Raw genomic sequence first — 18,934 nt, 5'->3', positions numbered from 1 at the left:
AACTAAGAAACCTTAGACTCGCGAGCACACAGCCTGTGTGTGGCCTTAATCGCCAAAAGGTGGACGAACATGTTGAAAGCGCCAATGACTCACGAGCATGTTCCTCGACTACAACAAAACTGCGACGTGCCTTTCTCGTTCGACAACAGTAATCCAAGCTTAATTTCGGTCATTATGACGTGTAACAAACGAGCATTATAGTGCATACTGATCGTCTAGGATTTTTGATTTGACACCCATTGTTAAATACATACCTAATATTCACTGTGCAGTGACAATATTTTCATGTGTTTGACTCACCTGAAACGCTGCTTTTTGTTTGGCTGAAGCTGACTGTAAAGCAACCACTGACAGCCACGTACACTTGCCTTCCTTCACATCATTACCACTCTTTCCGGTCAACCCTGAATCCTGGTAGCAGTCCCAGTAATCATTCTGGAAAGTGAGATGTAAACCTTATCGTCAAGTTATAGTAGTGCTAGTATCCACCTAGTAGAATCTGTGTACCCATTTATTGTTAAAAAAATTTGCTTTCAAATACAATAACATGTTTTTATGGATAATTCTCTAACTACCTATGTAAGGGTGCGTTCACAAAGAAAGCTGGTTGCAAGCGCTTGCTAACAAGCGCCGACAAGCGCTGACCGGCGCGAGAAAAAGTTTTAATGGTATCAAGTGTGTGTGTTCAGAGAGAAAGCTTGTTCCGACTTGCAAGCGCCTGCTACAAGCGCTGAACGGCAAGCAAGAACCTGTTGATACTTGTTTTTCGGCGCCGGTAGCATTCAGTCGCTGACAACTACTTGTACAGTCAACATGGATGTCGATGAAATTATTTCACAAGTGTTTAGAAGAGGACCTATTTGGGACAAACGTCTCAAACAAAATGCGAATAGAGTTTACGTATAGAAGTGTTGGAAGGAGATAGCTTTGGAAATGAACATTGAAGGTAAGCAAATTTATTATTTCAGAACATGTGCTGAAGAAGACGTGGAAATATTTACGAGATCAATATTACACTGAGCTGTCAAAGATGACTCGTCCCAAATTTGGAGCTAGAGGAGATTAAATAGTTACGTGTAAGTGGCAGTATTTCAAAGCACTTTGTTTTTTTTAAAAAAATTGTTAGACCTCAACAAAGTTCAGGTAACTGTTCCACACTCAAAAGCCTAGATACTTTTGAAGATATTGAAAAGCAGAGGAACTCTCCAGATATAGGCGACAAGGAAGAAGTTATTGGGTCTGAAGATGTGGTAGTAGTTCAGCCCCAGCAAGATAATTCCTTGGATAATGACTATATATCCACAATAGCTGATCGTGTTTGCGGAATTCCACAAACACAAAACATTAGAAAACATACAATGGATCGAATCAAACGTAGAAGAACTGATGACTAGTATATGTCGTCAATGCTGGAAATCGAGAGAAAAAAACTAGAAATTTTAACACAAAAGAGGAATAATAAAGAAGAAAAGGAACCCGAAGACAAGCATTCATTATTCTTCAAGACGCTTTTACCACATGTCAGAAAAATTCGTCCGGAACAGATTTTTCCATTTCGTGCAAGGATTCAGGAAGTTGTTCAGCAATTTGCATACTCCATGTCATACAGTGTTGGATCTACACCTAGAAACAGCACTCAATTTTCACCTTGTGGCACTTTTAACCAGAGCTCATCCATGGATGAATATGAGGCAACACCAATTTCTGCAAATGAGGATTTTCACGGACTTGACCAATTATTAAATCTCAAATAAAAATAACTAGTAAAGGAGTTTTTATGCGTGTAGGAAACAGTAAATATTTCCAACAACATGCATATTATATTTAAATTCACAACTGTTTGTGTTTCCTTTAATTTACTCATTGTTACGTTCTTATATTAATAAACAATTGAAACTCCAACTATGTTGTGTTTTGTGGTACTTTAATTAATTCAATTGATCTGAGGATATAAGTGCAGATTTTCTTAACAATTCAAGATCCATAATAGACATTTCCTCAAAGATAAAATGCAAACATTTTAATGTGTTTATATTAACCTACAAATTATTATTTGAAAGAATTTATTGTAACTGTGGTAATGTAATATAATACAAACCACATATAAATAGTAGTTTTATCTTATAGTGCATAGTAAAAACTATTAAAATTATTATATAGTAAATGGTTCCTAAAAATAATTATTATCAACCAAGACTTACCTCAAACAAATAACTAACCGTTCTTCGGGATGAATTGGTTGATTATGCCAGTTTCCCCAGCATTTGTCCAAATTAGTTTCAATTTTCTTGAGGATATAATTGAACGTCCTCAACTCCATCCTCACACAAGATAAAAATCTCACCTTGTCCAGTTTTAGCTGAGGAAACAGATGGTGGTATTCACCAAATCTTCCTATACCGCGTTTAATTACATGTCTTCAGACTTTTAAATCTACATTTTCTAGTAAAAACAATATTCTTTATCACTAGAGGAAGATTTATCGCAATGAGATTTGAAAGCTTACTAAGCTTTTATTGTGAACACCCAACACTAACCACAAGCCCTTGAAAGCGCTGAGAGCAAGCGCTAGGAACAAGTAACTTGCTACCAGCTTTCTCTGTGAACGCACCCTAACATGTGTTGCGAGTGATTTTTTTTTCTAGTGAGGCAATTCTATGCTCGGAACATTTAATTTAAATTTAATTTGTTTAGAAGCAGGACGAGTCGGTGTTCTTTAGAAATAATATTTTTTACTAGATTAAGCTTGTTTTAGTTTTCAATTACCTGAATTTGGTAGAATATTCCCATCTCAAACAAAATATCTTCAAGCTGTGTCATTTCGTCCACATCATTGCAGCCAGCCTACAAAATAACAAATTTAAATTTAAAATTTTTAGCCATATAAATAAAACCACAGGCTTTGCTAATTCGACAAAAATATAACAGACCAGCTATAAATAAACCCACAGAAAAACATAAAATTATATTGCACAAAGTAAAAATTATGAAAGTTTATTGTCATTTGATGTTGAGTTGTTTCGTTACCTCGCACAGTTTTGGCGCACTGTTCGCGAACATTCTCAAAGTTTTAAAAAGGTTTCTGCTGCAATTGTAGGAATGTGCACGTTGCTAGATTATCTGGGATGGATAGCATTATGTCTGCTTGCGGCGTGGCCAGCCGTTGGTGGCCATTGTGTCACCTCTTCCCGGGAGGTCTGAGAGCATTGGCCGCCGTGGTTTGTTGGAGCTGAGTTGGTAGTTCTGCGCATGCGCGTGAGCCAAATAGCGCGCATATAATGTACAACCGACTACCAGACCTGCTAGACTAGCAGGGCGCTGGAGAGGAAAAAACGGGAAGCTAGTTTGGATTCGTTTCGAAACTGTTTCCTTTGTGCAGTTTTGCTGACAAGTTTTCAAGTCGCGCTTTGTCAATGTGACTTTTAGAGGTAATAAATTAGACACCCAGGGAGGGGTTAGTGCTTTTTGCCTACGTAATTTCCTGGCGGACATGTGTGTGTTGCTGCCGTGATTCTGTGCCAAGAGTGATGAGCCGGGTTAGGTAAGATATAACTGCTATCAAGGTAACTTAGGTTTTAAGGTGGACCACGGCCCGATTGTCTGGTGAGAGAATGGTAATGGATGTATCTATTTCAGTATGTAAGGCCAGTATTTCAAGACACAAAAATAAAGTTTTAGGTGTTGAATATGCTACACCTGTACCCTGACCATATTCCTAGTGCACGATGCGACACGCCCGGTCCCTTATTTTTAGGCAACGGATTTTGTGTCCTATCCATTGCCGTCATATTGCCCGAATTACGTGCATGCGCATAGCTCACTTTTTCGTTGATTTCATCCAGATGGAGCTATTAATTAGTATACAGTAATTTTTGTGATCATCGGGGGGACGTAACAAGCGTGATGGTGTGCCAAATGAAACTCTATAATAGCGAAACTATCATGGATTACATTTTGTACATTTGAATTGTCATACAAACAAATAATCGCAACTTTAAAAGTAATTCAGAAAATTAAATTTATACAATTTAATTCCGCTAAAGTGCTGCCATCTTAAGAATTTTTGGTATAGCAAATGTATCGATGGTTGCCAAACGTCCGCTAGAATACATTAAAATCAGTTTCTAGTCTCGTGCAGGGCACAGTTTATCAAAACGAATGCTTTTTCGTTACCTAACAGGAGTTGGGTTTGGGCATGTTTTGGAATACAGTCTGGGAGTTAGGTTATAGTTGTATCCCAACAAGGTAGTGCTTATTCGCTACCTTCCCGAATGTCTTGGAATACCACCATAAGTGAATTCAATGTGTGTTGATCGGCAGGTACTGTGGTAAATATAAAAAGAAAACGGTAATTAGATGAATTATTTCTGCAGATATGGCAGAATAATGGCTGTCAAGAAAAAGGAAACAAATGATTGTAGTGGTTTGGCAGTGGTTGGCGTCCATTTGCGCGGATAATGTTTAACTGGAAAGTAATTTATTGTGTGCAATAAGGTATGAATTTAGTTTGTCGTCCTGTCGTTCTCTGCCGTTTGGTTACGAGTGGTGGGTGTTGGTCGAGGTCACCAAATAACTTAAGTTAAAAAAAAAACCTGCGGGCCGGTTCACAGGTAGAACGGTATACTTCTCGGGTCGGGACATCGTCACATGACTGGCAGAGAACAGGGAACTATAATTAATTGACATAGATGCCTCCAGCTTTTGTAGCCACCTGAAACACTAAGTCATTGACTGGCAAATTAGTTATGGAAACATTACACTGCGATTTCTGGTAAGATAGATTTATTGAGCATTGTACATAGCGCTACTGTGTACATGGCCTGTGGTATACTGGGGCCAGAGCCCGATGAAGCACGTGAGGCTAAAAGAACTTACATTTTCTTTTAAAATTAATGAAATTTGATTTCCACATAATTTATTCTTAACTTACCATGATTATAGCGATGGAGACAGGGAAGTAAAAGGTGTAGAACCCAGTCTTGTATTTAGCCATGCTGCGATATCGGTTCATGGTGAACAACTCCAGCTGAGGTTTTCCATCAGAATTGTGAGATTTTAGATCCAAAACTTGCCCAAGAAATGTTGTGTGCAAAACCTGGATAAAAACACTGCCTCTAGAAGATCGAACGAATAAACACAATCGTTTGAAAAATCGTTTTACTAGTCAATTTAGATGGTATGTGGCAGCTTGCCTACATTAATAAAAATTGTTTTATCAGATATATAAAGCTGTGGTTCATTATGATGCAAATTATTTGGTTTAAATTAAAAATTTCTTCCAAAATGTTTTTCCCAATAACATAAAACCAGATTTTTTTTTTATATAAGTCAAAATTGTTTCTCCCTCACAGTTACAACATAAAGAAAATCTCCTATGAATAAGATATACTCTTCAAATTTCGTGGACCAAATTAGCCTCCTGTGATATAGCCTCTTGTAATTAATTTGTAAGTTAAAATAAGTATATGTATAAACCAAAATTTGGTCATATTAAAAGAGTCTAGCCATTAAATAATTTTAGGTTTTACATAAATACTATTTTGGAGATCTTAAATCAAATAAAAATGCTACAATTTATTATTCCGAAATAAAATTACACTCTTATTAGTTTCACTTACACGCTTGTACAAATAAATAAAATGTTATTTTGGCAACACTCTGAATCTCACAGTTTTCGAAGTAAGTACCCAGGCATGTGAAGGCAGAGTTGGTGTGAGATTGGAGGACACACGAGTCGCACTGGTCGACATGACCTTCCAATAATGTCATATGAACTGAAGAAAACATTTTGCATTCTTCCTTATTGGTAGGTATTGACAATGATATAACCAAATACCTAAGTCAACTAAGGCAACGATGCAGTAATTATTATTTCAACGAATTCACTTGTGTGTTCAAAACAATTAAGTGATACTGAAACAGCTTTACCATGCACTTTACATTACACAATAGAGGGTAACATACATATGTAAGAGAAATCATGTTCTATATTTTAATTTTTTGTCGAAGATTGACGCCGCAGGTCGGTGCTCCCTCTGAGAGCACAGGCTGTTATGTGTCTTCAACACCTGATTAGGACGAAGGTAACGAACACGCCCGCGCGTGCAAGGAAGAGTGAGTTAGGGCAGTGCACCGAACAGCGTGATGCTAGTCACGGCCGGCTGTATTGTGCGACTCGCCCGGCCGGGTGTGGCGATGCGCAATCGGAACATAGTGCACATGCAATTACCATTAAGATAAATAACTAAAACTTATTATGTTTGCAATATTCATAAATAATTAATACATGTTGATTTAGAAGTTTTTGTGTCACAAAACTGGCCATCACCATCTTCCCGCACTCCGTAACTTTCCGCGTAAAATACAGCCCTCCCTGGCCGGGTTGCCAGGGAGAGTCGCCAGCCGCCATCCAGCACTCATCAGGGCCGGCAGCTCCGCGCACGTGGATCCTTCAATCTTCGCGCCAAAACCAACACGTAGCTTCCATAGGTAAATCTTTCAATCCGTTTTCAACCACTCCACGGCCGGCCCTAAATCGACCGTACGAAGTGTCACGCGGTCCTTTACTAATTGTGTGTGGCTCAGTCATGAGCCGTTTCCTTTAATACGTAATTATTATCGTTATGGGCAGCATGCCGATGTGCCCGCGCTTCACGCCGTAATACCTCCATCAGGAGATAGAACTTTGCCCACGCAGGGCGGCGTTTAGCCAAACGCGTACAGTGACATTTAATAACGAATCAGTTCCTAGGACATGCCGCCATCGCGAGTGAGATTTCCGTGCCCCGGTACCGCCTCGCCCGACCCCAGCATTCGTGGCCTCCACGCCACTACGAGGACGGACTCTTGGTAATTATATTAATCTAACCTGAACTGTATCTCCGTATCAGATTCCTTCCGATCTGCGGAACACTTCCATGTTAGACTTATTCTACGGTATTAATTATAGTCTTAGCTTCAGTTATCAGCCACGTGTATTTCCTACCAATGCCAGGGCCTTGATAGGTGCGGAGATAGCCGCCGCGTATATTTTTAACTCCAGTTTTCACCTAGGTTAATTTATAATTAGTTAGTTAGTTAGAGTCATTCATTTGTTTCGCCGTCCAGCGCATCCTTACTCGCAGCCTCCAGACGCGTCACGCGCCTTCGTCTCCACTACCGCTAGTCTCAGGATAGCCTGCAACTCTCGGTGGGGTATCTCCGGAGAATTCCACAAGCCGTGAAACAGTGCCGCCATTTGAGGGCTGTGTGTGCGGAGATTAGAAGGTAGACGATGATACGGCCAGTTACGTGATGGCGCCCTGTACCATGTGACGTGCAAATAAATCCAGTTATATTCACATGTTCTTTTAATTGTTACCACGTCCTGGGTGGCCTAAACAGCCTGGGGAGTCCTTTGTCGACGCGTCCCTGCCTGCAGCCACGAGGCAAAGAACCCCGCCCTCGAGGTAACATTCTAAATTTCCACAGCTTAAATTCACTAATTCTAAGATAGGCAGCGGGGATGGCATTAAGATCATGGTTAAATTTATTAAGTATACAAAGAACTGTACTTTCTCATAATCTCCACATACTACTTACTCTATTCATCCCCTCTATTTAAGAGTTCTTAAAACTATCTTTATTTGAAATTGACCTTGGTTTTTCACAATATTGTTCTTACCACCACCCAAGAAGTGATTTACTAATATTTTTTTCAGATTATTAAAAAAAAAACTCTTGCTTAATAAACGTCATCCACAGTACACATGAATATTTAATTAAAGACTAGCCCTCTTTTTTTTTTTTTTTTTTTTTTTGCGCCACTGACGTACACAACTGAAAATATTTATTTGTAACTTTGAACTTCTCTGTTTTGGAAAAGCCTTAACAAGTAAAAATAGTGTTGGCAGTAAGCACAGCATAATAATATGAAACATTGAAAACGAATAAGAAATTTCATAACTAAATACTTTAAATTGAGATACTAATTTATTTAATAAATGTAATCAATTACTTTACTGAGAGTACATATTCAAAATTTCTCACTGTTCACAATAAAACTAGAATTAAGTTGGTGCCTTTTGCTAACCAAACGCATTTCAATTGTTTTGTTGAAGTGTCTTAGCATTTCACTTTGATAATTATAAAAGGAATGTGATAAAGTATCATTAAGCTGTAAAAAATAACATTTTTCTAGTAAAATATCATAAACGATTGAGAAATAATGCCAGGCACCAAGAATGTTAAGGTATGTACAGAAAGCACAGTAACTGGCTCACTTGAAAGCGAAAAATAAAGTTGTCTAACCTGATGAAATAGCTGGAGTATGCGAAGGTAGTACAGCTGGCTGCCGAAGTGTCGGTGCAGGAGAGTAAAGACAGATGACATAATCATGGACACATCATTAAGGGCCACGTTGCTCGCCGAGTTCCTCAGTGAGGGCCAGCTGGGTCTGCCTCTGCGCAGCTCGCTGCCGTCCACCAGGTCGTCTAGCACCAGACCGCTTGCCTGCAGCTGCCATGAGACCTCTCTCACCACCGACACTTAACATGACCACCTCGAGGACCATCAGTGCCAAGAGAGTCCTTCAGTGAGGGCCAGCTGGGTCCGTCCACCAGGTCGTCTAGCACCAGACCGCTTGCCTGCATCTGCCGTGAGACCATTCTCACCACCGACACTTAACATGACCACCTCGAGGACCATCAGTGCCAAGAGAGTCCTTCAGTGAGGGCCAGCGGGGTCCGTCCACCAGGTCGTCTAGCACCAGACCGCTTGCCTGCATCTGCCGTGAGACCATTCTCACCACCGACACTTAACATGACCACCTCGAGGACCATCAGTGCCAAGAGAGTCCTTCAGTGAGGGCCAGCGGGGTCCGTCCACCAGGTCGTCTAGCACCAGACCGCTTGCCTGCATCTGCCGTGAGACCATTCTCACCACCGACACTTAACATGACCACCTCGAGGACCATCAGTGCCAAGAGAGTCCTTCAGTGAGGGCCAGCGGGGTCCGTCCACCAGGTCGTCTAGCACCAGACCGCTTGCCTGCATCTGCCGTGAGACCATTCTCACCACCGACACTTAACATGACCACCTCGAGGACCATCAGTGCCAAGAGAGTCCTTCAGTGAGGGCCAGCGGGGTCCGTCCACCAGGTCGTCTAGCACCAGACCGCTTGCCTGCATCTGCCGTGAGACCATTCTCACCACCGACACTTAACATGACCACCTCGAGGACCATCAGTGCCAAGAGAGTCCTTCAGTGAGGGCCAGCGGGGTCCGTCCACCAGGTCGTCTAGCACCAGACCGCTTGCCTGCATCTGCCGTGAGACCATTCTCACCACCGACACTTAACATGACCACCTCGAGGACCATCAGTGCCAAGAGAGTCCTTCAGTGAGGGCCAGCGGGGTCCGTCCACCAGGTCGTCTAGCACCAGACCGCTTGCCTGCATCTGCCGTGAGACCATTCTCACCACCGACACTTAACATGACCACCTCGAGGACCATCAGTGCCAAGAGAGTCCTTCAGTGAGGGCCAGCTGGGTCCGTCCACCAGGTCGTCTAGCACCAGACCGCTTGCCTGCATCTGCCGTGAGACCATTCTCACCACCGACACTTAACATGACCACCTCGAGGACCATCAGTGCCAAGAGAGTCCTTCAGTGAGGGCCAGCGGGGTCCGTCCACCAGGTCGTCTAGCACCAGACCGCTTGCCTGCATCTGCCGTGAGACCATTCTCACCACCGACACTTAACATGACCACCTCGAGGACCATCAGTGCCAAGAGAGTCCTTCAGTGAGGGCCAGCGGGGTCCGTCCACCAGGTCGTCTAGCACCAGACCGCTTGCCTGCATCTGCCGTGAGACCATTCTCACCACCGACACTTAACATGACCACCTCGAGGACCATCAGTGCCAAGAGAGTCCTTCAGTGAGGGCCAGCTGGGTCCGTCCACCAGGTCGTCTAGCACCAGACCGCTTGCCTGCATCTGCCGTGAGACCATTCTCACCACCGACACTTAACATGACCACCTCGAGGACCATCAGTGCCAAGAGAGTCCTTCAGTGAGGGCCAGCTGGGTCCGTCCACCAGGTCGTCTAGCACCAGACCGCTTGCCTGCATCTGCCGTGAGACCATTCTCACCACCGACACTTAACATGACCACCTCGAGGACCATCAGTGCCAAGAGAGTCCTTCAGTGAGGGCCAGCTGGGTCCGTCCACCAGGTCATCTAGCACCAGACCGCTTGCCTGCATCTGCCGTGAGACCATTCTCACCACCGACACTTAACATGACCACCTCGAGGACCATCAGTGCCAAGAGAGTCCTTCAGTGAGGGCCAGCTGGGTCCGTCCACCAGGTCGTCTAGCACCAGACCGCTTGCCTGCATCTGCCGTGAGACCATTCTCACCACCGACACTTAACATGACCACCTCGAGGACCATCAGTGCCAAGAGAGTCCTTCAGTGAGGGCCAGCTGGGTCCGTCCACCAGGTCGTCTAGCACCAGACCGCTTGCCTGCATCTGCCGTGAGACCATTCTCACCACCGACACTTAACATGACCACCTCGAGGACCATCAGTGCCAAGAGAGTCCTTCAGCGTGAGCGAGAGCCCTATACTTGCCTATTTCCATCAACTAGGTGACTATATCCTCGACAAAGATGCAAGCAGAGATGGGTTTGTTGCAGTGCTTTCCCAGATGGGAACTAACGAGACATATCATACCACACCATAGTTTTGTTTAAGCCTGAACAAACCGTAACTATTCCGTCACAAGAAGAGAACTCCTGGCTGTAGTGAAGTCTCTGCAACATTTCCACAAATATTTATGTGGAATAAAATTCCTTTCATGCACTGACCATGCTGCACATGAGTGGCTGATACAGATCAAGAATCCAGAGGGACCACTCCCTATGTGGATTTGGTAGATACAGCAGAATTACTGTCGGATAGAACACAGGAAAACCTGAATTCACAGTAATGCCGATTTTCTCGCTTGAAGACATTAAAAAGTAGCCTTCAAACATTGCAAAAGAACAGAGAAAAATGAGGGAATCAAAGACACTCAGTGAATAACTATAACTAATAATTAAGATAAATGGGAAAATGCCAGGTTGAATGCAACACAGCGAAACTACCTTCACCAAGCCCCCGTTATAGGCTGGCAAGAGAAGGGTTCGGGACATCCAACATGGCAGAAAATATTTAGTGACTGTATGGTTGTGAAAGTTTTTTTTTTCACAGAGGGATTCTTTTAAAGATGATAGGCTGTGGATGAGTGAATGGGAGAGTCCAAGTGGAAAACTAGTTACCATGCAATTATTCCTTCTGATGTGTCTAGTTGCAGAGGTGTTGTAATAAATCTACTGTGTGACCTCTGGTAGTCACCTAGTGGTGAACAAAACTGCGACTGTTGGTTGAAGTGTCACTAGAATGAGGATGCTTAGTGCAGATAATGCGAAATATGCTCGGCTAGAAAAGATTCACAACACCGGAGTCGTGGGCAAATTAAGACTTACAATATGGGAGCTCCAATTGAGAAGATAGCTTTTACATTACTCGACTATTTCCCAAGACTTAAAATGGTAACCGAAATATTTTGGTGGCAATGCAGTAACTTAAGAGAGTGACCAAAGGTTTATACTCTTCCTTACCAAGAATTCATCACCATTTTGGATGCACTACTTAAGAACTTAATTTGGGGTACCAATGGAGCTTCACTCAGACAGAGGTCGTAATTTCTAGTCAACTATATTCCAGGATGTGTAAGTTGCTGTGGATAAATAAAAGCAGGACTACAGCCCTACTTCCTCAGTCCAATGTCATGATGGAGAGGTTCAACAGAACCCCAGAGAAACACCTTACCTACCAAGTTTGAGACCGACCATGAAAAAAATTGGAATCTACAAAAAGGTTCATCCTGATGCCATATAGGGCTACCATTCATGACACGAGTGGAATGACTCCTGCGAGTAATGTGTCAAGTTCGGCGGTCCTCGCCAAGAGCTGACCACTAATTATGCTTATCCTCTAAAGCAGGATATGACAATCATACACGATGAGGTTCTGGAAAACCTTGATATACTATGGTTAATGAGCGAGGGTTAACTGGATTACCCACAGACCACTGCAACATCCGCCAAGCTTCCCACTTGTGAAAAACCCACTGGGAATCGAACCCAGATCACTTTGGGTAGAGGCGAGTGTCTGTCACTCAGCCAGGTAACCACTGATCATTCTATGGTACGATGAACTAGACTGATTATCCAAAACTATAAGGCAATTTGTATAATCATTAATTCACATTGACGTCGACCGGGGCTTCGCCCCATAAGTCTGGTTTGACTAAACTCCCATCCTTGACCATCACCCATTCCTTCCTGGCATGGAATTACCGAAGAACGTAGTCATGCGTTTCAAACAGCGCACCACGAACTACTGGAAAACAGTGTTTTAAGCTCAGTGCTTCGGTACAACAACGGCGCCATGGCGGACCGGAACTGAGCTAACGTGGATCTTGTTTATATGTTAGTTTAGTAATAACTATATTTTCGCATGTAGCTAAACGAGAAAGCGTGTATTTTTTATGTCAGTATTTTAAGAATACAAGACAACCATGTATAAAAAAGGGTGAAACTATTCGCATTTTGTCAATTAGTTTTTATCGCACCGGCGCACTTACCAGTTCTATGCAGATGCCCATAATATACTTCTGTTTTGGAGAATCTTCAGGAATACTGCATCTGTGGAGCAGCTGTGTGTACGCATGCAGAAATGTTAGTGCACGGTACAGCTTTCCTCCGGGGACATTGTAAACAAGCACCTAGAGAGAGCATCAACACTTTTATAGAACAATAATATATGATAATATGAGTAAGTAATGGTTCATTTTAATTTTACAGCAACAGGACAATCATCTGCATGATCACATGATAAATGGGGGAAGTCTATTTTTTCACTTCAGAAATGATGTTAGCACTGTGTAAACAGCTAATGAGACATGTTGAAGAATTAATTCAGAATTGTTTTGGGTGGAACAATATGGCGGTTGCAAGGTAAATAACTGGTTTCACATATGTCAGAAGGCCACAGTGTTTGCATTGTGTAAACAGTTTAAAATGACTGTATTTTATGGAAGTTATGTATTTAACGATGACGATTCTATTTCATATTTACTGAACACCATAATAGGTGGTCAAGCACTATTTATGCAATGTTTTGTGAGGAACAATACAGCGATGGTGAGGTAAACAACTGGCTTCACATACATCAGGAGACGGCAGTGTTAGCATTGTGTAAACATTTTTTGATGACAATATTTTATGGAAGTGACCATTTTCTTGCTCACACCACTCAACAAATTGTTTACCCTGTCATTAAACTCAGTCAAACTGTCTATATACTTGTCAACAGCGTATTTTCTTTTGTATGTACTTTTTATGTGCAGTTGTTACCTGCGCCAGTGGTTACCTGCTCTATTGGTTACCTGCTGCAGTGGTGACCTGTTGTAGTAAATATCTGCTCCAATGATTACCTGCTACAGTGGTTACCTTTTGCAGTGGTTACCTGCTCCATTGGTTACCTGATTTAGTGGTTACCTGTTGTAGTGATTACCTACTGCTTCTGTGGTTACCTGCTTCTTTGGTTACCTGATTCTGTGGTTACCTGCTGCAGTGGTTTTCTGCTGTAGTGGTTACCTATTCCAGTGGTTACATGCTACAATGGTTACCTGCTCCAGTGATCCAGCAGCATCAGGAATGTCTGCATACAACTTCGCAAGGTCAGAAACGATGTATCTGAAAGTGCATTTCAAGTTGTTTGATTCTTGTTTGTAGAATACAGATCCATTTGCCAACTCAACATAATTGTCAATATTATCAAGGTTAGCAGCTCTGAAACATAGACCAACATGCACATATAATTTACCTACCCTGTATTATATTATTACATCGTCATAAGCAAAAGGTTTGTAGTTTAGCAAAATTTTCTTTTTTGAAAACATAGCGTGCCTTTATTAGTAGTTGTGTAACCATTAGGGACAGTCCTGCTGGCGTATTTCCTTACCCTATATTGACTTGCCTATGGGTACACAGGCCTAGTGGATTCTCAGGGGAAAACCGGCCTTCTTGTGCAGTATTGAGAATGATTAATCTTAATAAGTATTTTTGAGATAAAATTACTTTTTCACATCGACTAAGAATTAGACTAACAGTTATAATGAGAATAAATATACAAATACAAAATAGGAACAGTATTTAATGTTTTCTGTAATTACTTGCCATTTTTTTGTTGATAGTTCGACATGATGGCCAAATAGGTGAGCGAGACAAAATTTGACTGGTGATTGACACTACTGCAGTCTAGCATCAGGTATAAATAAAATTAATATGGCAGCAACACACTCTAGCAGACGAAAACAAGATGGCGGATTTTGGAGCTGCCTAGATGTCATACTGACTTGCATAATGTTGCCGTCGTCCGGGGTCTCGGGCTCGAGTCCCGGTGTGGCTCCTAGTGGGAAAAGGCGGTTCTTGATCTGTGTTGTCCGGGTGGGCGCCAGACTAGCTCGTTTCTAGTCGTGAATTTGGGGTCGTGGATGTATGTGCCCCTGCGTGGCCCACTAGGGCCGGCGGCGGTGTTGCGTGAGATGATTTTAAATAAGAGACGTGGAGTTGAGGTGGTGGTGTCGTACCTTTTATTCAGAGGAGCGAGTCGTACACAATACAACACTCTACAGAGGTCCCCGGGGGGATTTTACTTGTTATTCCGTGGCGCCGTATTGTTTGTGTTCCGCGTTACGTGGCCTCGGATGCTGTTATGTCTCAGACGTCTCACTGGGTACGCAGGTAACGTAATTTCGTAACACAAAGGCGGGACACAAAATACACTGAATTAAGGGGGCGCGTACAGGTTACGTGGCACTCGTTACTCGGGTAACGTAAGTTAGCAATACAAAATACGGGATACAAAAATACACTGAATTAAGGGGGTGTGCACAAGTTACGTGGCACTCGTTACTCGGGTAACGTAAGTTAGCAATACAAAACACGGGATACAAAAATACACTGGATTAAGGGGGCGCGCACAAGTTACGTGGCACTCGTTACTCGGGTAACGTAAGTTGGCAGTACAAAATACGGGATACAAAAATACACTGAATTAAGGGGGCGGGCGATTGGAGACGGCCAATCCTATGCAAATGTCTCGGCGCGGGTGTTGTGCCCACTGTGGTGAAACACGCACCGCAATTAAGTTTGTCCAAGTTCCCTTGCGGGTTTGTGGTCAGCGCCGTGCGCGTGACCTTAAATAAAGTTCTGTACGTTGCGGGAGACGGCCCGTGCCGTATGCTGAAGAGCAGCCCCGCTGACCAAGTGTGGTGCGGGGTGTCCTTAAGTTGATGCGGCCGGATTAGGTCCTGGACCGAAAAAAGGGACCGGGTACTCACGGAGAGGTTAAGTAATAAAAGGGGTTTGGTTAATTAGTGACTATATTTACCGGACGTTACTTTCAATGTAGACAAAGGATGTTGCCTCTCCGTGGGACGTAGGTCCGCCCCGGTCCGTGAGCTGCGCTGAACTGCCGAACTGGCATGGCGTCCGAGGGAAGCTCGGCCTCTCTCGCGCCAGGCGTGACCTCATTACGCTAGACTCCAAACGGGTGTGTCTGGAAGAGATTTTATTGTCGCTAAAATCCTAATTTAATGTTTCAGGAGGAATGGGTACGGTTCTTCTCTTGTCTACTCAGGTTTCCGCGGTTTTGCCTTTAATTGCTGTTCGGCTCGCCTGACTCGGGTGGGCCATGGCCAGGGGTGTGTTCCGTTAGCGGGAGCGTATACTGGCGGGTGCAGGTCGGGCTCTGGGGTGGTCGTCGGCCAGACGACGTCAATGTAAGCCTTGTATTAGTAGTAGGAGTTAGTCTTATCGAGGACATCAATGAGAGATGATATATTAATTTTTTTCACACATGCATTCACCGGAAATCAAACTGCAGGCCATAATCTAGTAAAAATTGGAATACATAATTACATATATATTTTTTAATTCTTTTAGAAAATTTGGGATAATAATTATTGATTTAAAAAATTGTGTGACTTTTTAATTCAAAATTTGGAATATAAATTGCGGAAAGTTCTAGAAACCAAGATGCGGGATTCCAAAATGGCGGCCGGGGCCATGGTCAATGTGGCTAAGATTGATGACTTCCATAATAGCATCTGAGGTCATGGTCACAGTCAAGGTCATATCATATAGCTGCTGTGATGTCACAATCCAAGATGGCGGTTAGTCATTAACCACATCCACAACCTGAATTCTGTACGAGACTCCACATTCCCTACTAACTAATTATATAAAGATTATTTCTGTGACCAGACTATGCACTGTGCATGTTTGTAAAAAAAAATTAAATAAAGACATAAATATTGTCAAAAATAAAACAAGAAAGGTTCTTTCCTAACTGCAAGACATGGATTAAAAGTTTGTAATGCATATTATTAATCGCAAGCCATAATAAGCATACAATACGTTCATAAAAGAATGTACCAGTTATAAATTTGAATATCATGAACTGTAAGCATTGCAGAGTTTTAGTTCCAGGTCACAATTAAATAGTAACTCAAACAGTTTTAGATAAGTGCCTGATTTTTTATTTTCTCTCTTGCAGTGAGTCCTACGTAAAAAGGTAACTCCTGAACTTAAAGATTTTTTTTAATGCAATCTGCTAAGAGTGAATCTGTAATTTCATTCCAACGTTCGTTTCGTTTGAAGTTTAATTGTGATCTCTCATGTGGCAAAAAACATCCACCGATGATATAGAAAATTCGAAACGACTGGATGTTTCTGTAAAGGAAAGGAAAAAGGCACGAGACAGCCAAAAGTTTCTGTACAGGATGTCGACAGGTGTGAGAAGCATCTTATCTGCATAGTCCTAAGAAATCTGCTCGGAAAAGCATGTATTGAACTTCAGTTGCCAAAGATGGCCGTGTGGAAGGTTTTAAGAACACATTTACACATGTGTCCATACCAGTTACTGTTGCTACGTACTTTAAAACCAGATGACTATGAGGTATGTTGTAACTTTGTACTTCATGTTTTTAAACGAGAAGATGACTTTATTGTTGGTGTGGTGTTCAGCGATGAGTCAACTTTTCATCTAAGTGCGAAGGATAGTAGGTACCCATAATTTTCGTTTATGGGGGATGTGTGTCGTATAACTGAAGGTGCACATATTGAACATTTGTAAGATAAACAAGGTTAGTTTTCCTGCAATTTTATGTATGATTTTTTTTTTGTTATAAATAGTCTAAATTAAACTGTTATAATATACAATTGAAACTGGGATATTCTTCTTTGACATTCCTGTATATTACAAACTAAGCTTCATAATTCTTACCTGCTCCCTAGCCTGCGTCTTCCCGCGAAACTGGCACAGCTAAACTTTGTTCTGCAAAGTGCTTGTGTGCAATGAACAGCCATGCCTCTCGAATAACTCGCAAACTTCAACATGGCAGCCAACTGCAACTGAATAACATTAACCTTCTCTCAGAAATCTTTTCAACTACGCATAACAGGAATTACCTGTTTGAGTTGAGAAGATAACGAACGAACAAGTTCCGCCGTTGTGTCTGTCTGGACTGCTGTCACACCTGACATAGCGGCTTTGACCACTTTTCATTATTAATACCATCTCTAACAATATTACTGATACTACTTACATTTCTAAAGCTGTGTTTACCATGGGTAACCTACATTACTACCCTACCGAAAATTTACAACAGAACCAACAATACCCAACAGTAATCTCAGTGGTTCATGTTGTGTAACAGATATGATTTAAGTGTATTTAAATTGATTCTGTTTGTTTCTGTTGTAAACACAATGGCTTTATTGTGTATCATAGTGGTTTCTGTTGGGAGGAATTGTCTCAAAAACGATAAAAAAAAGAAAGAAAAAAATAGTTATTATGTTGTATCTGTTGTCAAAGCACACTGAAATAATTGGTTTTGACTTTGATTGGATTCTGTTGTGAAATAATTTTGGACAGAATCTGTTGGATTTTGTTATTTTCTGTTGTGAAACAGTATGTTAGTTTCTTTGAGTTTTAGTGTTTTCCATTGTTACTTTTAAATTTTGTGTTTTTATTGTAAAAAAAAGTTTTCTAGTATTTTCGTCGTTTTTTTAATGGTTTCTGTTATAAGGCATCCTCTATTAATTTATGCTATATTCAAATGTTTTCAAGTCTTTTTTTTGTGGTTTTATAATGCAAGGCACTTTTTTGGGTTAGTTGTTTTCTAATGTTTTTCATTGTATTATGTTCGTTTATGTTGTTTTCTGTAGTAAAGTATTCTATTAGACTCTGTTGTTTCAGTTTTAATTGCAAAACATAGTCACGAGCACACTTATGCACATGTGCAGAAAGCAGTTAAAAAGGGTTTTACGATTGAAAAATTTAAGAATTTTCAACTTAATCTGTATGCCGACGAACACATGATTTTGTAATATTCAGTTTATGATTGAATTAGTAGTTGTTAATTCCAGCCAATAAAAATTAGCGAAAAACAGCCATGTTATTTAAGCTGAATCTTTTGTATTTGTAGGTATCACATGAATTTTAGAATGTATTTTTGTTTGTAATAGTTGTCAATTTATTATTCAACGCAAAATTTTTATTCATGGTGAAATTGGTTATGTACCTACTTGAAAAACCACATACATGGCCACAATTGAACTTAAAAATAGCAATATTACAGCTCGTAACTTTGAATCCGTACACAATTCAGAATCGAGGCTACCTATTTAACTTTAATATATAAATACTTGGTCAGGTAATGCTAATCGATCCATTCCAAGCCACAAAAAAAAATGGCTTTCCAGTAAGAAAATATATTCATGATTCGTAAATACTTATTAATATACTCGTATAATAACAAAAAATAAGCAGACACAAATTAT

The 18,934-nt window shown here is 41.4% G+C and overlaps 1 protein-coding gene across 3 annotated transcripts in view; it reads right to left on the bottom strand.

Annotated features, from left to right (window-relative positions):
* The window catches only part of LOC134538873 (farnesyl pyrophosphate synthase-like), a 30,675-nt gene extending 13,195 nt beyond the window's left edge, over nucleotides 1-17,480 (bottom strand). Inside the window, exons 1-7 of one of the 3 annotated variants that reach the window (XM_063380448.1) lie at nucleotides 17,376-17,480; nucleotides 13,714-13,876; nucleotides 12,667-12,807; nucleotides 8,290-8,496; nucleotides 4,931-5,095; nucleotides 2,767-2,844; nucleotides 301-435 (exon numbers count right to left, since the gene is read on the bottom strand). In XM_063380448.1, the coding sequence (XP_063236518.1) occupies nucleotides 301-435; nucleotides 2,767-2,844; nucleotides 4,931-5,095; nucleotides 8,290-8,496; nucleotides 12,667-12,807; nucleotides 13,714-13,876; nucleotides 17,376-17,458 (972 nt within the window). In that variant the 5' untranslated portion in view covers nucleotides 17,459-17,480. Of the gene's footprint in view, nucleotides 1-300; nucleotides 436-2,201; nucleotides 2,585-2,766; nucleotides 2,845-4,930; nucleotides 5,096-8,289; nucleotides 8,497-12,666; nucleotides 12,808-13,713; nucleotides 13,877-17,375 lie in introns of those variants that run through there. The other 2 variants (XM_063380449.1, XR_010076225.1) reach the window with 2 other exon arrangements.
* Nucleotides 17,481-18,934: the final 1,454 nt, after the last annotated feature.

The sequence above is a fragment of the Bacillus rossius genome, chromosome 14 (assembly GCF_032445375.1).
Source record: "Bacillus rossius redtenbacheri isolate Brsri chromosome 14, Brsri_v3, whole genome shotgun sequence".
In the NCBI taxonomy this organism is placed as follows: Eukaryota; Metazoa; Arthropoda; class Insecta; order Phasmatodea; family Bacillidae; genus Bacillus; species Bacillus rossius.
This window is presented reverse-complemented; position numbering and strand designations above follow the sequence as displayed.